At 38.4% G+C, this 18,928-nt stretch overlaps 1 protein-coding gene across 1 annotated transcript in view; it reads right to left on the bottom strand.

The window, feature by feature from the left end:
• The window catches only part of ABCA12 (ATP binding cassette subfamily A member 12), a 218,662-nt gene extending 201,183 nt beyond the window's left edge, over nt 1–17,479 (bottom strand). Inside the window, exons 1-2 of the mRNA XM_087866525.1 lie at nt 17,376–17,479; nt 9,040–9,043 (exon numbers count right to left, since the gene is read on the bottom strand). Of these exons, the coding sequence (XP_087722651.1) occupies nt 9,040–9,043; nt 17,376–17,479 (108 nt within the window). The remainder of the gene's footprint in view (nt 1–9,039; nt 9,044–17,375) is intronic.
• Nucleotides 17,480–18,928: the final 1,449 nt, after the last annotated feature.

The following is an 18,928-nucleotide window of genomic DNA, read 5'->3' on the forward strand; positions in this document are numbered from 1 at the left end:
TAAGCCAAGTATTATTTTTTATTTTTAAAATTATTCACTCATTACTTTAATAATCATTAAATTTAAATTTTAATGGCAATGCAGAAGTAGAGTAGTCAGGGAAAGAAGTTCACCCATTCTATCCAGAAAATCTCTTGGGTTACTAAATGTATAACCTTCAGCTTCTAGTTCTCAGCTTTGTGGGCTCAAAAATTTAATTTCATCTGCACCTAAAAAAACACCTCTGAGAGAAGCAGTGAAAGTCAATCACACGCATGAGATAAAGTATAATAATTAGGATGAGGCCCCACTATCCTGGTAATCAGCATCCTATGTCCGTAAAAATGGTTCATTCTTTTTCTATGGTAAAGCAACATGGTTAGGTAAATGAGAGTCTTTGGTTTCCACTAAGTAATGACTGAGAAGGTACAGAAGCCCATGTGCTTACCACAAAATCTCCCTCTAAGGAGAGATACCTAGGAAATTACATGGGTAGAAGGTTGCTTGGAACCAGAACTACACAAATGCAATGAACTGAATATTTAATGGCCTCATCCTAAATTGTCAGAATGATTCTGCAAGGCAGTGTTATTAACCATTGCCTTGAATATTCAGATTATTTTCTTATTCTAACAATAAGACATCAATCCTCAGAAAATTAAATACTTTACCTAAGGCCTCACAGCTAGCTGGTATTTGAATCTAGATTGGTCTGATTAATAATATTTCTGTTGTATCACATTTCTTTCCCAAAATAAACAATGAAATGGGTGATCCAAGGACTAACTCTTCTTAAGCATTTTTTTTTCCTTTTTGCTATGAATAGGACTTTTAAACAAACCCATCTTCTAAATACAGAGGGTTAAAAATGAAAGAAAACGGGGAGATTAATATTTAATGAATGCCTATTATGTAAGGCTTCGTGCTAGCAATTTTTCAATTCTTATCTACCTATTTTTAAAATAGTGTGTTTATTAAGTGCATTTATGAGTCTTTACCTATTTCTACATACTTTATTTATTACATGTAAACAGCAGTTATTTTGTGTTATTAAACCAGACTTGGAAATTTGCATTGCCATATTTCGAAATTTTGTTGGCATTTTTACTTCCGTGAAGTTAATTGCATAAAAACATGTCCAAAAGGTCTAATGTATTTCCAATGAGTAATGCCACAGTCATTTCAGAAAATGAAAATGGAAGTAATAACACATCATATTCTGTTACCACCACTGCTCTAAAGCCAGATTTTAATAAGCCCAACTCTATAATCTGCCTGAGCATTTATAGACCTCAGGAGGAGAACTCTACGGCTTCAGGCGAGAAGCAGCATCAGAGAATGTCTCTCACTAGTGCAAGAATGGTGCTGGGTATGACTGCTCTGCCGGCAAGCTCATCAAATATGCGACTTGCAGGGGGCACTGCCTGGGGCAGGAGTACGGCTGGCCAAGTTTGCCATTAGATATCAAGAGGTATGTAAAACCTATCCACTTTTCCCCATTTCGCTGTGAAGAAATGGAAAAGAATATAGTAGCCAGCAACTACACTGCCAGTACAGAACAGCAGCAACACATTTATAACATGTTTTTCTAGTGGAAATCCCACCATATACCTTGGGAAGGTAGGCAAAGGGTAGCAGGAAGGACAGAAAAAATAACAGTTAAGATGGTGCCAGAAAATCCACCTGCCATCTCTCGATATGCTGAAAGTATGCCCAAGATGAGTAAAAGTAGGAGACATGAATCTGTTCTCTCCAATTATCTCAGTTCCTCTGAGCTTCTCAAGTGTGAGAATCAGATGCACTAAATAGAATTCTGGTACTCAGACACGGAAGATAGTTTTCTTACAACATGGCCCCTAAACAGAAGCCAACTCCTTCATCTGGTGCTTAACAGAAGAAAAATACCTTGTTCCAAAGCTGGAGGAAAAACTGGCTGAGTTGAGTTCAGCTGTGAGATGCTGCGGTGGCCTCCAACCTGGCATCATCCTAAAGGGATTTTGGTAGTAACTGGGACTATAGGCAACTTTTCCTTTCTCCCTGACTTGAGAACCTAACTCCAATTTAAGATATAACCCAGCTGTACCAGGTTCTAAGCAGTCTCAAGATGGGGGAAGCCATGAGTATTAGGCTAATCTAGTAAATGAGGAAGTCAGTAAGATTTTCAGATGCTATTAGGACAAAAGTCATGGTAAGGATATCAGCTATTCTAATGCACACCTACAACATCATAAATCTGAGACTCACTCACTTAAGACCAGGAGTCCTATGCAGTCAGCAAACAGCAGGAGAGAAGTCAATTCCAAGAACGGATTCAGATGTAATTCCTATTAAATAAGACTAAAGGTGTCTTGTGTCTGACATTAAACCTGGCAGTTCTGTATTTTAACATGTGCTATAAAGCAAATGTCTCTTTCTTATTATTTTAAATATTCCCTAGTTGTATGGAAGTGTGATCTGATGAGTCTTTAGTTGTTTCTGAACACTTCATAGTAGGCTACAGGGGCAAGCGGGCTAGTCTAAAACTACACATTTGATTCCTATATAGCTCGGGATGTGTAGTTCACCATTATGGGAACCTGTCTCTGCTTGGGGATGCATCTCTTTTATACATCCTCTTGACTAACCAGAAGTGAGGCAAATGCCTACTCAGGGCCCTTGGGATTGCTCGAGATACTGGTGATTTAATACAAGTGCAAATACATTAAACTGGAATGTAAGTATTTTGTTTCACAATGTAAAAGACATTCTTGTGGTAAAAAAGGCACATTTCAGTACTCACCTATAAAACCAAGAATCCTGGCTATACCAAGTATCAGAGGAGTTTCTGCAACTCTCATACATTGCTGGTGGGCATGTAAAAATGGTATGGCCACTCTGTAAAACACTTTGGCAGTTTCTAATAAAATTAAACACATACTTACCATATAACCCAACAATTTCAGTAGGTATTTACCCAACAGAAGTTAAAACTTACATTCACATAGGAATTTGTACATGAATTTAGAGCAGCATTATTTGTAACTGCCAAAAAATGGAAACAACTCAAAACGTCCTTTCAGTGGCTTAATGAACTGTGGTATATCCATGTGGTGGACTACTACCCAGCAATCAGAAGGAATGAACTACCAGTACGCACACCAACAGAAATAAATCTCAAAGACATTATGCTAAGTGAAAGAAATCAGACTCAAAAGATCAAGACTGTATTATTCCAATTAGATGATATTCTGGAAAATGTAAAACTTTAGGGTCAGGAAACAAATCAGTAATTGACAAGGGTCGGGGTAGGGGAAGGGTTTGACTACACAGGTGCAGCTCAACAAAATTTTGGTGTAGGGTATTGTTCTATATCTTAATTGTGGTGCTGGTCATGTGACTATGCATTGGTCAGAAGTTACATAACTATACACAAAAAAAGTAAATTAAAATTTAAAAAAAAATGTATGTGTGTATACACACACACACACACACACACACACACACACACACACACAGCTCCATAAAGATTTGTTTAAAATGAAGAGACTGACAGATTCACCTAGCAGGTCAGCAGTCTGAATTTAGCTGAAAAGGTGGAAGTGGTTATGAGCAGAGGACTAGCAGACCCTAAGAAATATGGTGACAGGTGGGGGCCCAAGGAAAGGACTGTCAGAAGGAAATTATCTGTGACACAGTCTAGGTATGAGTACAGTCATGAAAACTGGAAGCATTTCTTTACTTGAGAATCAGCTCCAGTTTATTAAAAAAGAAAAATCATTTCAGAATTGCGCATTGATTTCTGTCTCTGGAATAGAGGCATGGAAAGAATCTCCCATGTTATAAATGTGTGGAGACAAGTGAGCAAAACAAAATGTGCTTGGAACTGATTTTAAGTGAACTTTTCATTTTCCACAGCATTTCCATACGGTTGTTCCATATGAAAATAATTTTTAATAAAAATATTATACAAACACAATATCTTCACAGAAAGAGGCCAATAATTAATTTAAAAAAATATGTTCTTCCCTTCCCTCACCCTTAGAGTGTTCTCTAATTCACTCGAGGACAACGGGCATAACTAATAAGAGAGGACAAGAAGGAAGCGAATTTCAGATGGGGACACAATCTGGGAGTCCAATACGACTACTGCAGGCTGATTATCCAAAGTAGGTGAATAATTAAGCTTGAAAGCCAGCTTAGAGATCATCTAAGGATCCCAATTGTTTTATAGATGAAAAAGACTGGCCCAGAAATATGAAGTGACTTGCCAAAGTCTCAGAATTCTTAAATTGTATAATTTAGTCTTCTGCCTCCAAGTCTAGTGTTTTTTATTTTTTGTTTTTTTCTTTTTTCTACAAAACTACAATTTGCTGTTCTTTCCAAAGAAGGGAGGATACAGCCCCAAATGTACAATTTAAACATTCTATGACACAGTGGGGGAAAATATGTATATTTGGAAATTTTATTAAAGTGGCAAAATACAATCCTTTTTAAACAGTGTCCTTTTACTAATAACTATAATTTTGCAATTTTCAGAACTCAGCCAAATGAAAAAAATCCATTATTAGTTCTCAGACAGCATGTCTCTCTCTCCCCCGCCTCTTATAGGTGGAAAGTTGTATCAGGACAGAAACCAGACCAGAGTCATGGGCTCTGTGTCACATCTGCATACAGAAATAGATAGCAGGTTCTTCATTTAAATAGGTTATTTCTTGGTTTATTCCTAAGAAGGTTGCTCTCTGACTTTAACCTCTTCAATTAACTGTGTAACCAAATCTCAATTCTCTGTATGCAGTGATTCATCCGTTTACCGCCCCCCCCCAAAAGTGTATTGTCCCTAAAAAAAAAGGCAGACAAAGATCCAAGAAATGGGGTAAGGGATTAAAGTCAGAGATGGCCCTGCCCTGTGGAAGCTGGCCTCCTGCCTTCAATTTGTGGTTCTTGGAGAGACTACTGAAGGAGAAAGAGAGAGGGAGAAAGAGAGACAGAGAGAAAGGGAGAGAGAGACTCAGTCCAACTAAAAGATAATGGATTTTTTTCACTTGGTTGAGTACCGAAAACTACAGTTATTAGTTACAGAACATCGTTCAGAGCAGTTTGCAATATATAATTTTGGTTCATTGACCAAATGAATACATTGCTAATCAATATATTTTTTGTTTGTTTGTTTATGGGCTTTTATACATGTTTCTCACAGTCCTCAGAAATCTGCAAGAAACTAGAGCATCATGAAAGGACTAGTGGCGTGATAATAAAATAACAGCATTATTTTTCCAGAATTATCCATTAACCATCCTTGAGGGAACACAGAGAAGTCAACCTGTTAGGTACTTATAAAAGAGTGACATCAGAAAAAAATTACACATTCTTTTTTGTTCCCTCCTTCCTCCTAACTCAACACATGCATGTTACAAAATTACTGTCAAAACTCTATGAAATAACCAGTAATAATTTAAAGTGATGGATGATGTTGTTTTTTGAAATTAATCATCAATGGTAGATTAATGGTGGAAGGGGGGAACTGAAGCTCAAGTTCTCAGATGTTCTTACACATCTGTTTGATTTATATTGTCTGTTTTGCCACAGCAGGATTTAAACTCTACATACACAGCAACCTTGACTGTCTTGTTCACTGCCATTTCTCTAGGGTCTAACAATAACCTACCTTTATTTATAGAATGAATCAATTAATCAACTAATAAGGCAGAAATCTTTGATCAAGGGAAACTTCAGGTGTTTAGTACGTCTACATAAAAGATAATAAAAGTAAAGAAAAGTTTGTAAGATTAATATACAAATGAAAAATATTTTTATTATTATAATGTCTGGTTAAGCATATTCACTTTGGGACACATTGTACCCCATTTGCTTGAAGATACTAGTGACAGTTGACTAGGCCAATAATTAATACTCATTACATCACTCCAAGTATTAGTAATTCTAAATATGAAATCTCATGACATTTTGAAAGAAGGCCACCTACAAATGTGTCTGAATTATACGTGCAAACAAACCTGAATTAATATCAAAGGCAAAGAAGATCTTTTTCTCAGAGGGCAAGGAGAGAATTCATACCAGTTTATCATTTAATACTTTGGCAAAGGTTTTTGCTGGAAGATTTTTAATGTTCTTTTCAGTATTCAATCAAACAACTGTCTGAAGAGGATGTTGTGATTTGGGTAATAATTTTCTCAAACACATTTACATCCCTAATTTCTTTTTGAACCAAGTCAATCAACATGCCATTTGGAATGCACCTGGAGGCAACTTGTTCGAGTTTTTTGGTTTTGTTTTTTTTTTTTCTGGAAAGTGAGAACTACTCAACATCCATTTGCACTTGAACTGCCTGTAAATACCTCCCAAAGTCCCTTAGCTGTATGCAGGAGAACAAAGGAAACAGCCATTTTCAGTCAGTGCTTTGTGATTTCTGTATTTCACAGCCTGGAGAATAGAATAGAGGATGCACTCCACTCTCTTTGGGGTCACTCTCTGGAATGGAGAGGAAGAGGTGGTTTTTTACATTTGCAAATGCCTTTCCTTTCAGTCTGCTGCACTTTGCCTGACAGCCCTGTCTGCATGCGTGCTGCCTTATCAGAGTTTCTCCTGGTTTTCCACTCAAGTGGCAAGTGAAAAGTGGGGTATATATCACACTCTCTAGGACTTCTTAAGTGTTTAGCCCCCAAAATCCTCCTTTTCAATTTTATTACCTCTCTCCCCATTTACAACCAGTGTTCCCAGACCTTCAGCCAGGCACTCATAACAACAGGCTACACTGAAAGACTTTGAGCTCGGGCAGGGCCTCTTTTAAGGAGAGGAGAGGGAGGCTAGGTGGCAGGGAAAGGTGGAAATAAAAATAGATACAATGCCTAAGCTGCTATGTTCAAACAATAGCTCCTCAACGACTGGGGAAAGAATGGGACTTTAGGTAGGGAAAGAATAGGGGCCCCAACAGGACTCTGAGGGTATTTCAGGTATATAGACACTGAGACAGAAAAAAACCAAAGACCAGGAAGAAAAATCAGACCACTCTGCCCCAACCGCTAGGGCTGAAATGTTTGATGATAATTACATTGCGACCACAGAAAACAGAAAATGACCACAAAGGAAAACGACCAGGCCTCAAAGGAGAAGTTAACCATTAAAGATGCTAACCATAAATCCTTCCTCAATAAAACATGTCACGGGAATTTTGAGGCCACAAGTTTCCTGATCATTTTTAAATAAAAGAGTTCCAGTAAAAGCCCTCATTGGCAACCCATTCAAGACACCTCTCACCCTGGAGAACTTTCTGGGTTTTTTTTTTTTTTTTCAGAGATAGAGACAGCCAGCGAGAGAGGGAACACAAGCAGGGGGAGTGGGAGAGGAAGAAGCAGGCTCATAGCAGAAGAGCCTGATGTGGGGCTCGATCCCAGACCACCGGGATCACGCCCTGAGCCGAAGGCAGACACTTAACCGCTGTGCCACCCAGGCACCCCGAGCTTTCTGTTTTTCTGTTCACACCTTCACTTAATGAACTATCACTTCACTCCTCCGTGTCCATGAGATTCATTCTTCAACTCCATGAGACAAGAACCCTGTAACATCATCACTCATCATTTCATTCAGGAATCTTAGCAGTGTGCACCATGCCCACCTTTCCATGTCCATCTCCCTCAGTCCTCAGACACTATTTTCCTGTTCAGCCAGCTCAGAACTTCTCTCCAATGAGTGTGCTCTGCACCTATCTCACGCCTGTGCTTTTGTTCACATTTGTCCCTCCCCCTGCTCACACCCAGTCTAGCTCAGTCTCCTCCAATCCTATTCATTCTGCAAAAGCCATTGCAAATCTACCCAAACCCTTTATTTCTGATCCCCCATCCAGATAAAACAAGATGTCACGGGGAATTTTTTTTATAGCTATGTGAGAAAATACTTGGCTAAACTTCTTGAGACATAGGGCATAATCCCAAGAAACAAAATGATGGTTACCCTATTCTTTCGAAGAAAGGAAAGAGAAAGATCTCTAGTAGGAGATAAGATAAAGACCTTGCCGGAAACTGCCAGTGGAATTACCAGGTGGTTGCATAGCCACAGATATTTCAGGAATGGAGAAACCAACTGCAGGTTAAAGTTGTTTACATGGTGTGAGAATTGGTTTTTATGGCAACTTGACTAAGCTCTAGTACCCCAGTTATTAATAACACTAGTCTAGGTGTTGCTGTGAAGGTATCTTGTAACTGTGGATAACATCTATAATCAGCTGACTTTAAATAAAGGTGATTACTTTTATTAGTGTGGTTGGGCTTTATCCTATCAGTTGAAGGCCTTAAGAACAAAAACAGGTTTCCTGGAAAAGAAATTCTGCCTCAAGATTGCAACATTAACTCCTGCCTGGGTTCTAGCTTGTATGCACGTGTGCGTGTGTATATGTATGTATGTATACATGTGTGTATATAGTATGCGTATATTAGACATTACACACACACTTCATGTACACATTATATACATATGTTATACATACATTATATATATATTTGTGTATATATATTTTGTATGTGTATGTGTGTGTGTATATCTATATCTATATCTGTATCTGTATCTATATCTATAAAACGTAGGGAACCTTAAAGGACTCCATTTTAGAAAGGCTCCATCTCTGCTGTTTTTCTGCTAGGCCCCATTTATTCACGTTCTGTTTTTTCCTCTGAATAAGCCAAAGAAGCTATTTTCTTACTTCAAGGGGGAAAACAAGGAAGTTAATTGTTCTCTGAGTTTTGTCCTAGACCCCAAACATCCAATAACACTTAAGAATGTTAGATGTCCCCGAACACATCCCAGGACTTTAGCTTTGAACAAACCTCAGTTGACACTGGCATCAATACCCCCTACCTTCCATGATTTATGGAATAACACCTACTGTTCCCCTGACACTCACCTTCATCAGACCCTACCCTGGATTCCTGAAGAACGCATACCCTGGGCCCCTTTACAATATAAATCCCTAACTCTAAGCAATGACAAGACTCATTCTTCTTTCCTTTCCAAGTCTCCCAGACTCTCCATCTGCTATTCTCTACCTGTCGCCCACGCTATTCAATAAACTTTGCTTTCACATTCTGTGGCTTGTGTTTGATTTCTATCCTGCGTGAAGCCAAGGACTCTCTTGGCCGGTCCTGTGGGACCCTCCTCCAGGTCGTGGGACCCAGACTACCTGCATCATATATAATGTATATATATTTATATATGTATAATTGTACACATATGTATATAGCATTTATACACATGCATGTGTAACATATACATATGCAACATACGCGTATGTGTGTGTATATATATATACATACATACAATACACACACAAAATATATGCAGTCAATCCTTATTATTGGTGGATTTTGTATTTGCTAATTTGCCTACTCATTAAGATTTATTAGTAACCCCCAAACCAATACTCAAGATGGTTTTGCAATCACTCACAGACATCGTGCACAGAGTAGCGAAAAGTCTAAGTTGCCCAATGCACATGTTTTCATCTGAGGTCAAACAGGCAAATCTCTACCTTCTTTCAGCTCTCACGACTGTAAACAAGTATCCTTTTCATGGTCTACTTAGTGCCATTTTTTGCATTTTTGTGCTTTTATTGATTTTGCTGTTTAAAATGGTCCCTCAGCATAGTGCTAACGTGCTGTCTTGTGTTTCTAAGTGCAGGGACACTAGGATATGCCTTGTGGAGAAAAGACGTGTTAGGCATGAGTTGAGTTCAGGGTTAATGAATCCAGTATATATATATATTAAATAAGATGTCTTTAAAATAGAAATACACATTAAACAAGGTTATGTGTTGATCAGTTGAGGAAAATGTTGCCAGTGTTGGCCCCAGGTACCAATCCTGTATTTCCTCTAGGACCAATGGTTCAGTATTTGCTAATTCAGTGTTTGTGGCAACTAACAGAACATAACTACTGTGCATTGTGAATAACGAGAATCAACGGCATGTATATATGCATAAATATGTAGCTATCTATCTCTTACGGGTTCTACTTCTCTGAAGAACCCTGGTTTATACACGTGGCTACCATCATCCATTGTCCCCAGTGCTCCCAGGAAAAACTGGTAGGGAATGGAGGACACAAGAGAGAGAATGGGATGCCAGTCACAGAAGCAATTTCAGAGGAAGTCTCCTCCCTCTGTCAGTGGCTATAGTCTCCCAGAGAGTACATAAATGTCCATGTACTATCCTCCCTGGTGGAATGCAGGGGAAAGCCTGCTGAGTGAAGTAGCCTCAAGCTAGAGGACAGAGAAGAAAGCCACTAATAGTTCCCAAGGGGGCACTGGAAAGAAGGGAATCACTCTATTTCTTTGTAAACCTCACCCTAGCACCTAGAAAAGTGCCCAGTGTAAATGCTAAATAATGTTGAACACATAAATGATCCATCCTGCCGCATTTCACGAAGATTCACATGAACAAACATGACAGAAAATCCACCATTCTCAGGAGTACTTTTTCATGCTTCTCTAGATCACAGCTGTTGAAAATATTTGTGAAAGGGAAGAGTTTTGGAAATGTCTTCATGGCTACTTGACAGATAATTTCTTTTATAGAACTATACGATAAAATTGAAGTTTTTAGTCTTTTGCCAGAAAATTTCTACAGCTTATCCTAACAAGACAGGGAAGAAGCCATACATGATCAATACGACTTAAGAGAAATACAAAATGTACATTGCCAAATCAAAAAACCCAATCTCTCACTTTGTCTTTCTTTTGCATTCGTGCACATGCATGCGTGTAAAAAGGCACCATTTTTATAAAAAACTTTCTAGTCACCATAATATTCAAATGTAAGTAAGTCAATAAATAAATATCAAGATATCAGGTTAATCTGATATTAAGTGCTATTAAGTGTAGTTTTCTACAAGGTATCTACAAAGTAGGGAAAGGTATTCGTATGTAAAATGTGATATCTGTAGGGATAATGTCTAGAATGATCCCTACATTTTGGAAGAGTCACACTGATAATATGTAACTTCCAGAGCACAGAAGTCCTGCTGATTCTTCAAATGCTATGAATACGTTTTGAGGCAGGCAAAAAGGGCTTGATTACTCTACCAGGCAGCTGAATTGCTCAACTATCAGGGATAGGTCCCTATTACCAATAGAATCAGGTCCCAATTCCTTAGCATAGCACGTAAGATCTTTCACCAGTGGTCCCCAACCTGTCTCTCCAGGCATATTTCCTGCCCCTCCCCCATTCAATAGAGCTTACAATGGGGCCACCCAAATTATTCATGCTTCCTCCAGTGGAATGTGCCATGCTCTGGCATGCCTGCGTATCTTCCTCCTTCATGTTTCTTCTGCCAGGCATATCCTTACCTTTACAGCAAACTCTTACTCACTCTTAAGCAACCACCTCAAATAAGCTGTGAAGCAACCCCTGATACTCTTACTTCAAAGTAGGTAAGTCAAGCCTACCTCCCAGAGTTCCTTGCATATCCCACCTGCTAGAACATTTATCCATATTTTATTTTAACTCTACGGTGTCTCAGCTAGCTACGGACAAGGAGTCTTATTTACTTATCCTTGTTTCCTACATGGACTGGCACATGACAAGTTTTCAATAAATTAATTATGGATAAATCTATTTTAGTTACAGTGATGATATGAAATCTTTGTGGACAACTGTACATAATAAGTGAATTATTTGTTATCTTAAAGATACTTAAAAGCACTACAAAGCAAATAAATAAAAATCAATCAATCAAAAAAGTCTCTCCTAGGAGGAAATAAGCATTAACAGATGAACTCCAAAAAGAGTGGAGAATGACACACTAAAAACGTTAATCTAGGTACTTAAATATATTAAAGGTTTTGTCAAAATGGGAATTTGGAATGAAGGCTTAACCTGAGCTTTGGACAAGAAATTACTTCCCAGAATTGAGCAGATACTAGAGGGTGAAGCCAGCATCCAGAAATGGAAAGAAGCATAACCTGACCTAGATTCTATATGGAGAAAACTGTATGGGGATGGGGGAGGATTCTAGCCAAGTGGTCTGTGCCTAGGAAGTTCAACATGGCATAAGGGGTAGGCATTCCAGTAGATAGGAGAAGCCTGGAAATGGGTGGTGTAGAGCAGATAAAACTTGGAGGTCAGCCAGTCAGGTGGCTGACAGACATCAGGAATCTCTGGAAACAGGGCCCCAGATCTGAGGCTACAAGTCAAGGGTAGGACTCTAGACCCTAATAAAGGCTGACATTGCAGTCTTAGTGAGACAGGAGTACCAAGCGTGCTATCAAAACAGAAACTGCATGGGGCACCTGGGTGGCTCCGTCCTTAAGCAGCTACCTTCTGCTCAGGTCATGATCCCAGCATTCTGGGATCAAGGCCCGCATCGGGCTCCCTGCTCAGCGTGAAACCTGCCTCTCCCTCTCCCACTCCCCCTGCCTGTGTTCCCTCTCTTGCTGCCTCTCTGTCAAATAAATAAATAAAATCTTTAAAAACAACAACAACAAAAAAAAAAACAAACTGCAGCAACAAGTAAGAAGACAAGAATATAAACTCTGGAATTAGAGTATATGATGGAAGCTATATCAAAGCACAAGCCTCAATATGATTGCCAACTCAGGGCACATTGCCAACTGAGAAATGGCATCAGGGTTAGTGAGATGCTTAGTCATTGGAGCTCCTCACCAAGGGTTCCTAGAGTTGCCCGAACCAAGCAAAGGACTGGCCCGAGAGCTGCAGCTCGACTAACCATGCTTTGGTGAATCAGGAATTTAGGTGAGGAGATAGAAAAGAGGCAGGGAGCCAGAAAGGTCAGCATAGATTTCAAAGAAAGGTGATAAGGGCGCTTGCAGGGAAGGCTGGTTGCTTTGTGCAACATACTAATGAATATTTTAAATATGCAAATGTAAACAAATTGACAAAGATGATGTGTGATGAAAGGAAGAAAGGAGGTCCAACCTCCCAGATGAAGTCAAGGGGTGGAAGAGCAAAGAGGCTTTGAGTTGTTGAGAAATGGGAGGGAGAAAGAAGTCCGTCAAAGAAAAGATGAGTTGATTCACAATTAAGCAGCTCTGAAATGATACATCAAAGACTCTAGAAAAGAGAAGAGGAGATGAGAAAAAAAAATCAAGGGCAGAACGTGTAGAAAAGGACCCTAGGACAAGGTAGTACAGCTTATTTTGATACCACTTTATGCCCCAGTAGATAATCTGATCCCATATAAGATATGTTAAGCAGGATTATACAAACATGATCAGCTTTCATCATGAAAATATTTTCTGGAGCTTATTTCATTAAGCCAGCTTGATTCCTTGATCAATTTTCTATACAGTGTAGTTAATTCTTTTTTTCCATTTTTATCTTTAATGTAACTGAAATTACTTTTATTGAAATTGATTTTTTTCCAACTTAAATATTACTCTCAAACTATGATTATTCTATTGGATTTCTTGAAAACTTCGTATTTTCCCAATTATAACTTCTGCTATTGCGATTTTTCTTTAGAAGCTCTTCTAACAAACTCAATTTTCCCAGGTCAAATTTGACATGTCTAAATTTTGTTAAGAATATTCTGATAGCAGATTTTATTCTGGTAACAGATTTTAGTGATTCATAAACCTTATTATGTGAAGTTTTTGCTTTTTTAGTTTTATTTTATGATCACTACCTATACTAACTCTGATTTTGTGTAATCTTTCCCAATGTGCTTCTTTCATAGATTTTTAATCTTTTAACAATTTTTATAATGTATAGTTTTTATCATTTGAAATTTTATTTTGTGATATTTTGACCAAAAATATTCATTACAATATTTACATAAGGGAGTACTCTGCAGAAACTAAAAGAACAAGGTCTCTATGAATGCTATTATTGTGAAAGAACAAAAGATGTATGTACTATGCTATCTTTTGCATAAGGAAAAAGGAATACCCATAATATACATAAGCACACACATGTTTACTATTTTTGGAAAAAGAAACACAGGGTAAATAAACCAGAAACTAATGGCAAAGGTTATCTACATGAATGTGTAAATGGGAGTGACACTTCTCTGAGTATACATTTTTTATATACTTTTCTGTTTTGCACCATATACACGTATTGCCTATTCAAAAACTAAAAGAAAAAGACTGGAAAAAAAAAAAAACTCATAATGAATCCCAACAGTAACAAATGAATCTAACAAATAATCACTCATAAAAATATTCATAAGTTTGTATTTAATTACAAGGTTATTTATTAGAAAATTAGGAGTCATTTTTTTTTTCAGATGGTCTACAAATACCTGGTGAATTCCGTTCTCCTGCACGCTTTTGTTCCCTTTGTGGGGCTATGTGCTAATTGTTTGTGCTACTGGTAGACAAGCAGAAGGGAGAATGTAAAAGTCCTTCAGCGACAGACAGACAGTTCAGCTCAGTAAATGTGTCTGAAAAGAATCTATGTCCTCATAATGGGGAGAATGAGTAGCCCAAGATTTCCCCCAAACAGAATAAAACGGCAGAGTGGCTGGGTTGGTGGGGGATTCACCTGGTACCCAGCCAGGAACAATCTCTGAAGTTTGAAGGATACATCAGCTTTGATCTTAGGCATAGCCAATGAAATCTATTAGCAACAAAAAGGAGCGGCATTATGAAACTTTTATAATAAAGACAAAAAAGTAAAGTAATTTTCATTTCAAGAAGAAAAAGGGAATAAAAGACAACACACTGACCTCAATAGCAAAGACCTTTTGAAGGGGCCTCCTGAGGACTTGGGGGAAGGAGTCGCAGTTGCTAGACGGGACTTTCTGGGGCTTTATGTCTAGTCCAGGCTGTACAACCTACTTACGATTGGAGATAAGCACACTTGTTCTCATAAAACCTCAAATACTTTGGTGGGGAAGGAAATCACAGTGAAGGAACAAAACGGGACTGCTCATCTCTGGATGGTCTCGGAGAGAGAAATCCCCCGCCTCTCACCAAGTGGTACCTGTGAAAGAGTAACTCTGACCAGCTGTGAGGATGAGCCCGGCCTGTGTTAATGGGTTACCAGGTGAGGGTTAGGTAAGAGGAAAGGTACATTCTCCTGTGAGAGGACCCCCAAATTTTGTTCAAGATCTAGGTTTCAAGAATCCTCTACACAGCCCCATTTTTTATACATTAGTCTTTATGTTAGCTTCATCTCTAAATGCAAAGTTTAGTGCAAACTTCCGTGTTTTAGGCATTTATTGTAGGACCTTTTACTACTAGCAATGCTTTCATGCAATGACCCTCTCTTGAACTTCGCATGTATTGATTTTAAATTTATTCCATAATAAAGCTCCTAACTGTAGAGGATCAACTACAATATTATTCCCGTTTTAATCGGAGGATTGCGTAAATAGTGCCTGGTTTGCACCGAAACATGGATTTCTGCTTTCTTCTGAAGTTTCAAACTACTAAATAGCCACACTCTCTGGATCCTTTATAATGGTTTCATCCATCAGGGCCACTTCTCCCTATAGCCTTTTACGTTCACAAGCTGGTTTTTGCTTTTGTTTTTAACACAATACTGGTGATTGGCTGTCTAGCAGGCAAAGTTATGTTCATGCTGTAAACGTTAATTTGGAAGCTCAGACAGAGCATATATATACCAAATTGCTGGAATAAAAAAAGTACTGGGCAGTGTAAAATGTCTCAGTATCTTTAATTAGCTTGCAGACATATTTCAGTGCACAGTTTATTATATATAACTGGATGCTCAACTCTTGTTCAAATTATTGCCTTTAATACCAGATACTTTAGGGATGGTTAACAAATTACATATTGAAGAAAACCACCTTGTGTGCCAGTCATTTCACCTTCTACTTCTTTAAGTGAAGAATTAAAACAATTATATTTAACCCTTGGGCAAACAATAAAATGCATTAGAGATTGTTGGAACGATATGTGCAATCAAGCTCAACTATTACATTTTACATGTAATTAGTGTACCACTTCAAAAATACCAAGAGCCAAAATGTAGTAAAAAATCATAAAGAGAGATATGGAGAGAGAATTCGGTTCTGGAAGATTTCACAATCAGTTTGGTTGATCCAAAATGAAATGTTCTTTTTATCCTAACTTTTAAAATTCTACTCCTACCATCTTAAAAAAAAAAAAGTATAATTAACATCTTAAAAAAAATTAACAACTTAAAGAAACCAGTATAATTAACAATAGCTCACGGGTTATCCAGACTTCTTTGGCTTTTCTTTTTTTAGCCTACTGCCGGTCTTTTATTGATATATGACTATTTGCTAACTTCCACTGAAAGTCATTTAAAAGCCATATCATGGAGAAGAGCCAGAAAGAAGAGCAATATTAATGTGAGCTGGGACCTTCCCCATGCAGATGACCCCCTGCCTCCTAGGAAGTCAAGAGATGTGGAGATGTGTGGGTGACCTGGAGCCAACAAAGAGGTACAAGAAAGCAAAGGTATAGAGAAAGAAGCAGGTGGCCATCCAGAAATGAGCAAGGAATGCTCCATGACGGGCATTGTGAGGAGAGTCCCTTCAAGTGCAAACCATACGGCCATTTACACACTATTTGATGGAAAAGGGCTCAGAAGTCATTACTGTGAAAAATTATGCAGTGATGTGAACCCTCAGGCTTGGCTGGTATATTGGAAGTCACGTCGAAAAAAAAAAGTATTTGAAGAGGTATTTCATATTGTCATCAACGTTCTAAGCATGGGAATTTTATTTCTGATGGCAAGTGTAAACAACCTGAGTAGGTGGCCTTTACAAATTCTTCGATGCTTTAGCTCTGCAGCAGTCCCCAAAGCAACAGGAAATTACTCTCGCCCCCAATTTTTTAAAAATGCAAACACTTCACCACATGCTCTATGACAATGTGTTCTTGTCCACTGGGTAGGCAGATATGAGTGTGAGAAAATTTTGAAATGAGACAAGTAACTAGCATGAGGATAAGGGATCCATCATAGTGTTTTATGGGTGCATGTTTCTTTTTACTTTGAGAATCCATTTTTGAGAAAGTAACAAGCAAATAACACTTTGAGTATAAATGGCCAGTCTGATCTATGCTTTTTAACTCTTCTGAACCTTTTTTCTACCCTAAAGTCTTGCCTCCAGATACCACATAGAGAATGTGTTTTTGCTCCAGACAGAGGAAGAGCCAATCTGTCAGTGAACCTGTCAACATCCCATCCAAGTAAGAGAGCATGCCCAGCATAAAGACAGATAAAACCCGGTGGGAATCCTAGATTTTGTTTACCATGAGTTCACACTGATGCCTTATACAACCAAAACAACAAACTGCCTTGTTTCAAAGTCTGGAATTCCAGGATGTACATGTCACTGTCTAATCTCACCTATGACTTCTCTTTGACTAGTTTATTTAGAAGAACTGGTCCTCCCTCTTATTGTAATAATGAATTTTTACTTAATGTTTCAGCTGACTTATTTCCCTTACCTTACTTTTGGGGGTTCTGATCTCTCTTCATCTTGACCAAGTACTGGCCTAAGGCAGAGTCTAGAGGATGGAAGCTCTCAGACAAATCAACAGACAGGTCAAAGGCCATCTCCAGCTTTCAAGTTTATGTAGTAAAAGAATGGCATCCTTTATTGTTTCTGCTTCCCTGAAAACCAAAATAAGTGGAGATGAAGAGGGGGAAAATGCAGTGAAAGAGAAGCAAAGGGCCAGAGTATACAAAGTAGGGGCTTTACTCAAGCCCTAGATCAGGAAGTAATTAGTCCAATACTCTTCAGTGGAGTCTATGGACATAATAGAATCTTTTCTTAGATCACTAAGTTTTGGGGCGGTTTGCTATACAATAACATTAACCATAACACCTTCCAAACCACTCCGGGTATTATTCAAGATATGTTCTAGTTCATGGAAAAGTCAGAAGAGCACCAACTGAGAGCAACCTACCTGTGGGAACTGTAATGGTACATACTGGCTGAAAATAGCCCAGGCCACCACACTTTCTTTCTAATTTTCATTATCCTGGAGGTTTTGGAATAATTTCCTTGACTTTTTTTTTTTAAGTGTCCTTACAAACCTTGAAGGCATCCTTTAACAAAATAGCTTACTTTTGTCTGTTGAAACTTTATGTAAATGGACTCATATTGTATGCGTTCTCTTGTGCCTTACTTCTTTTGCTCAATATGGGGTTTATTTAAGTAGCTAACTTCTTAAAAGGTCAGGTGAGATTTACCAAAGCAGAATAGTATAGAAAAACTGAGTCCAACTCAGTACCTCACAGGATATGTGATAGGGAAAAACTTCACAGTTTGTGCCTTCTGAAGGTTCGTTCATGCCTTCCTTCGTTCTAGTCTTCATTCTTTCAACACTATTTACTCAGTGGTTAACTTGAGCCAGGCTCTGCTGGGAGACAACCATGATAAAGTTCTGTGCTTTCATGGGGCTTACATTTTAGTAGAGGGAGATAGATAATAACCAGACAAACAAATTTATAGATGATGGAGTATAACTGCTAAAAAGAGGAAGAGGGGGAGAAAAGGAGGAGAAAGAAAAATCAGAGTAAGATTTTATGCTTATAGAGTGATGGAGAAGGAGGCTGCCCCTCTCGTTCCCAGCCATGGTTTATCTTCTACATGCCTCTGAACATCACCTCATAATCCCTTTTTAATCTCAATTCTCCACACATGGAATTCCAAACTCTTTCATCTCAAAGGTTCACCCCCTTCTCATTAAAAAAAGAAAGCTACTTTCCTTTTTTAATTTTGCCAGCATTGGTGCCTTGATCTTCAACCAAATACTAAGGCAGTCTTTTCTTTCTTAGAGTTTTCAGGCTCTGAGGAAGGGTAAGTGGGTTCTCCTCCCTTGAGATGCAGAAGACACTGAACCATCAAAGGTCACAGCTGGGTTCCTCCCTAGTTTACTCCAAGGCAAACACATCTCACTAGAGCAAACATTAATTTTCTTCTAAACACAACAGTTTAGTCTTCTATGAGGAAATCATGTTTCTCTTTGTAACATGGCCTTGATGGCCCTGCTTGTGAAA

Source organism: Ursus americanus, chromosome 1, assembly GCF_024610735.1.
Source record: "Ursus americanus isolate L20-20 chromosome 1, mUrsAme1.1.p, whole genome shotgun sequence".
NCBI classification, from domain to species: Eukaryota; Metazoa; Chordata; class Mammalia; order Carnivora; family Ursidae; genus Ursus; species Ursus americanus.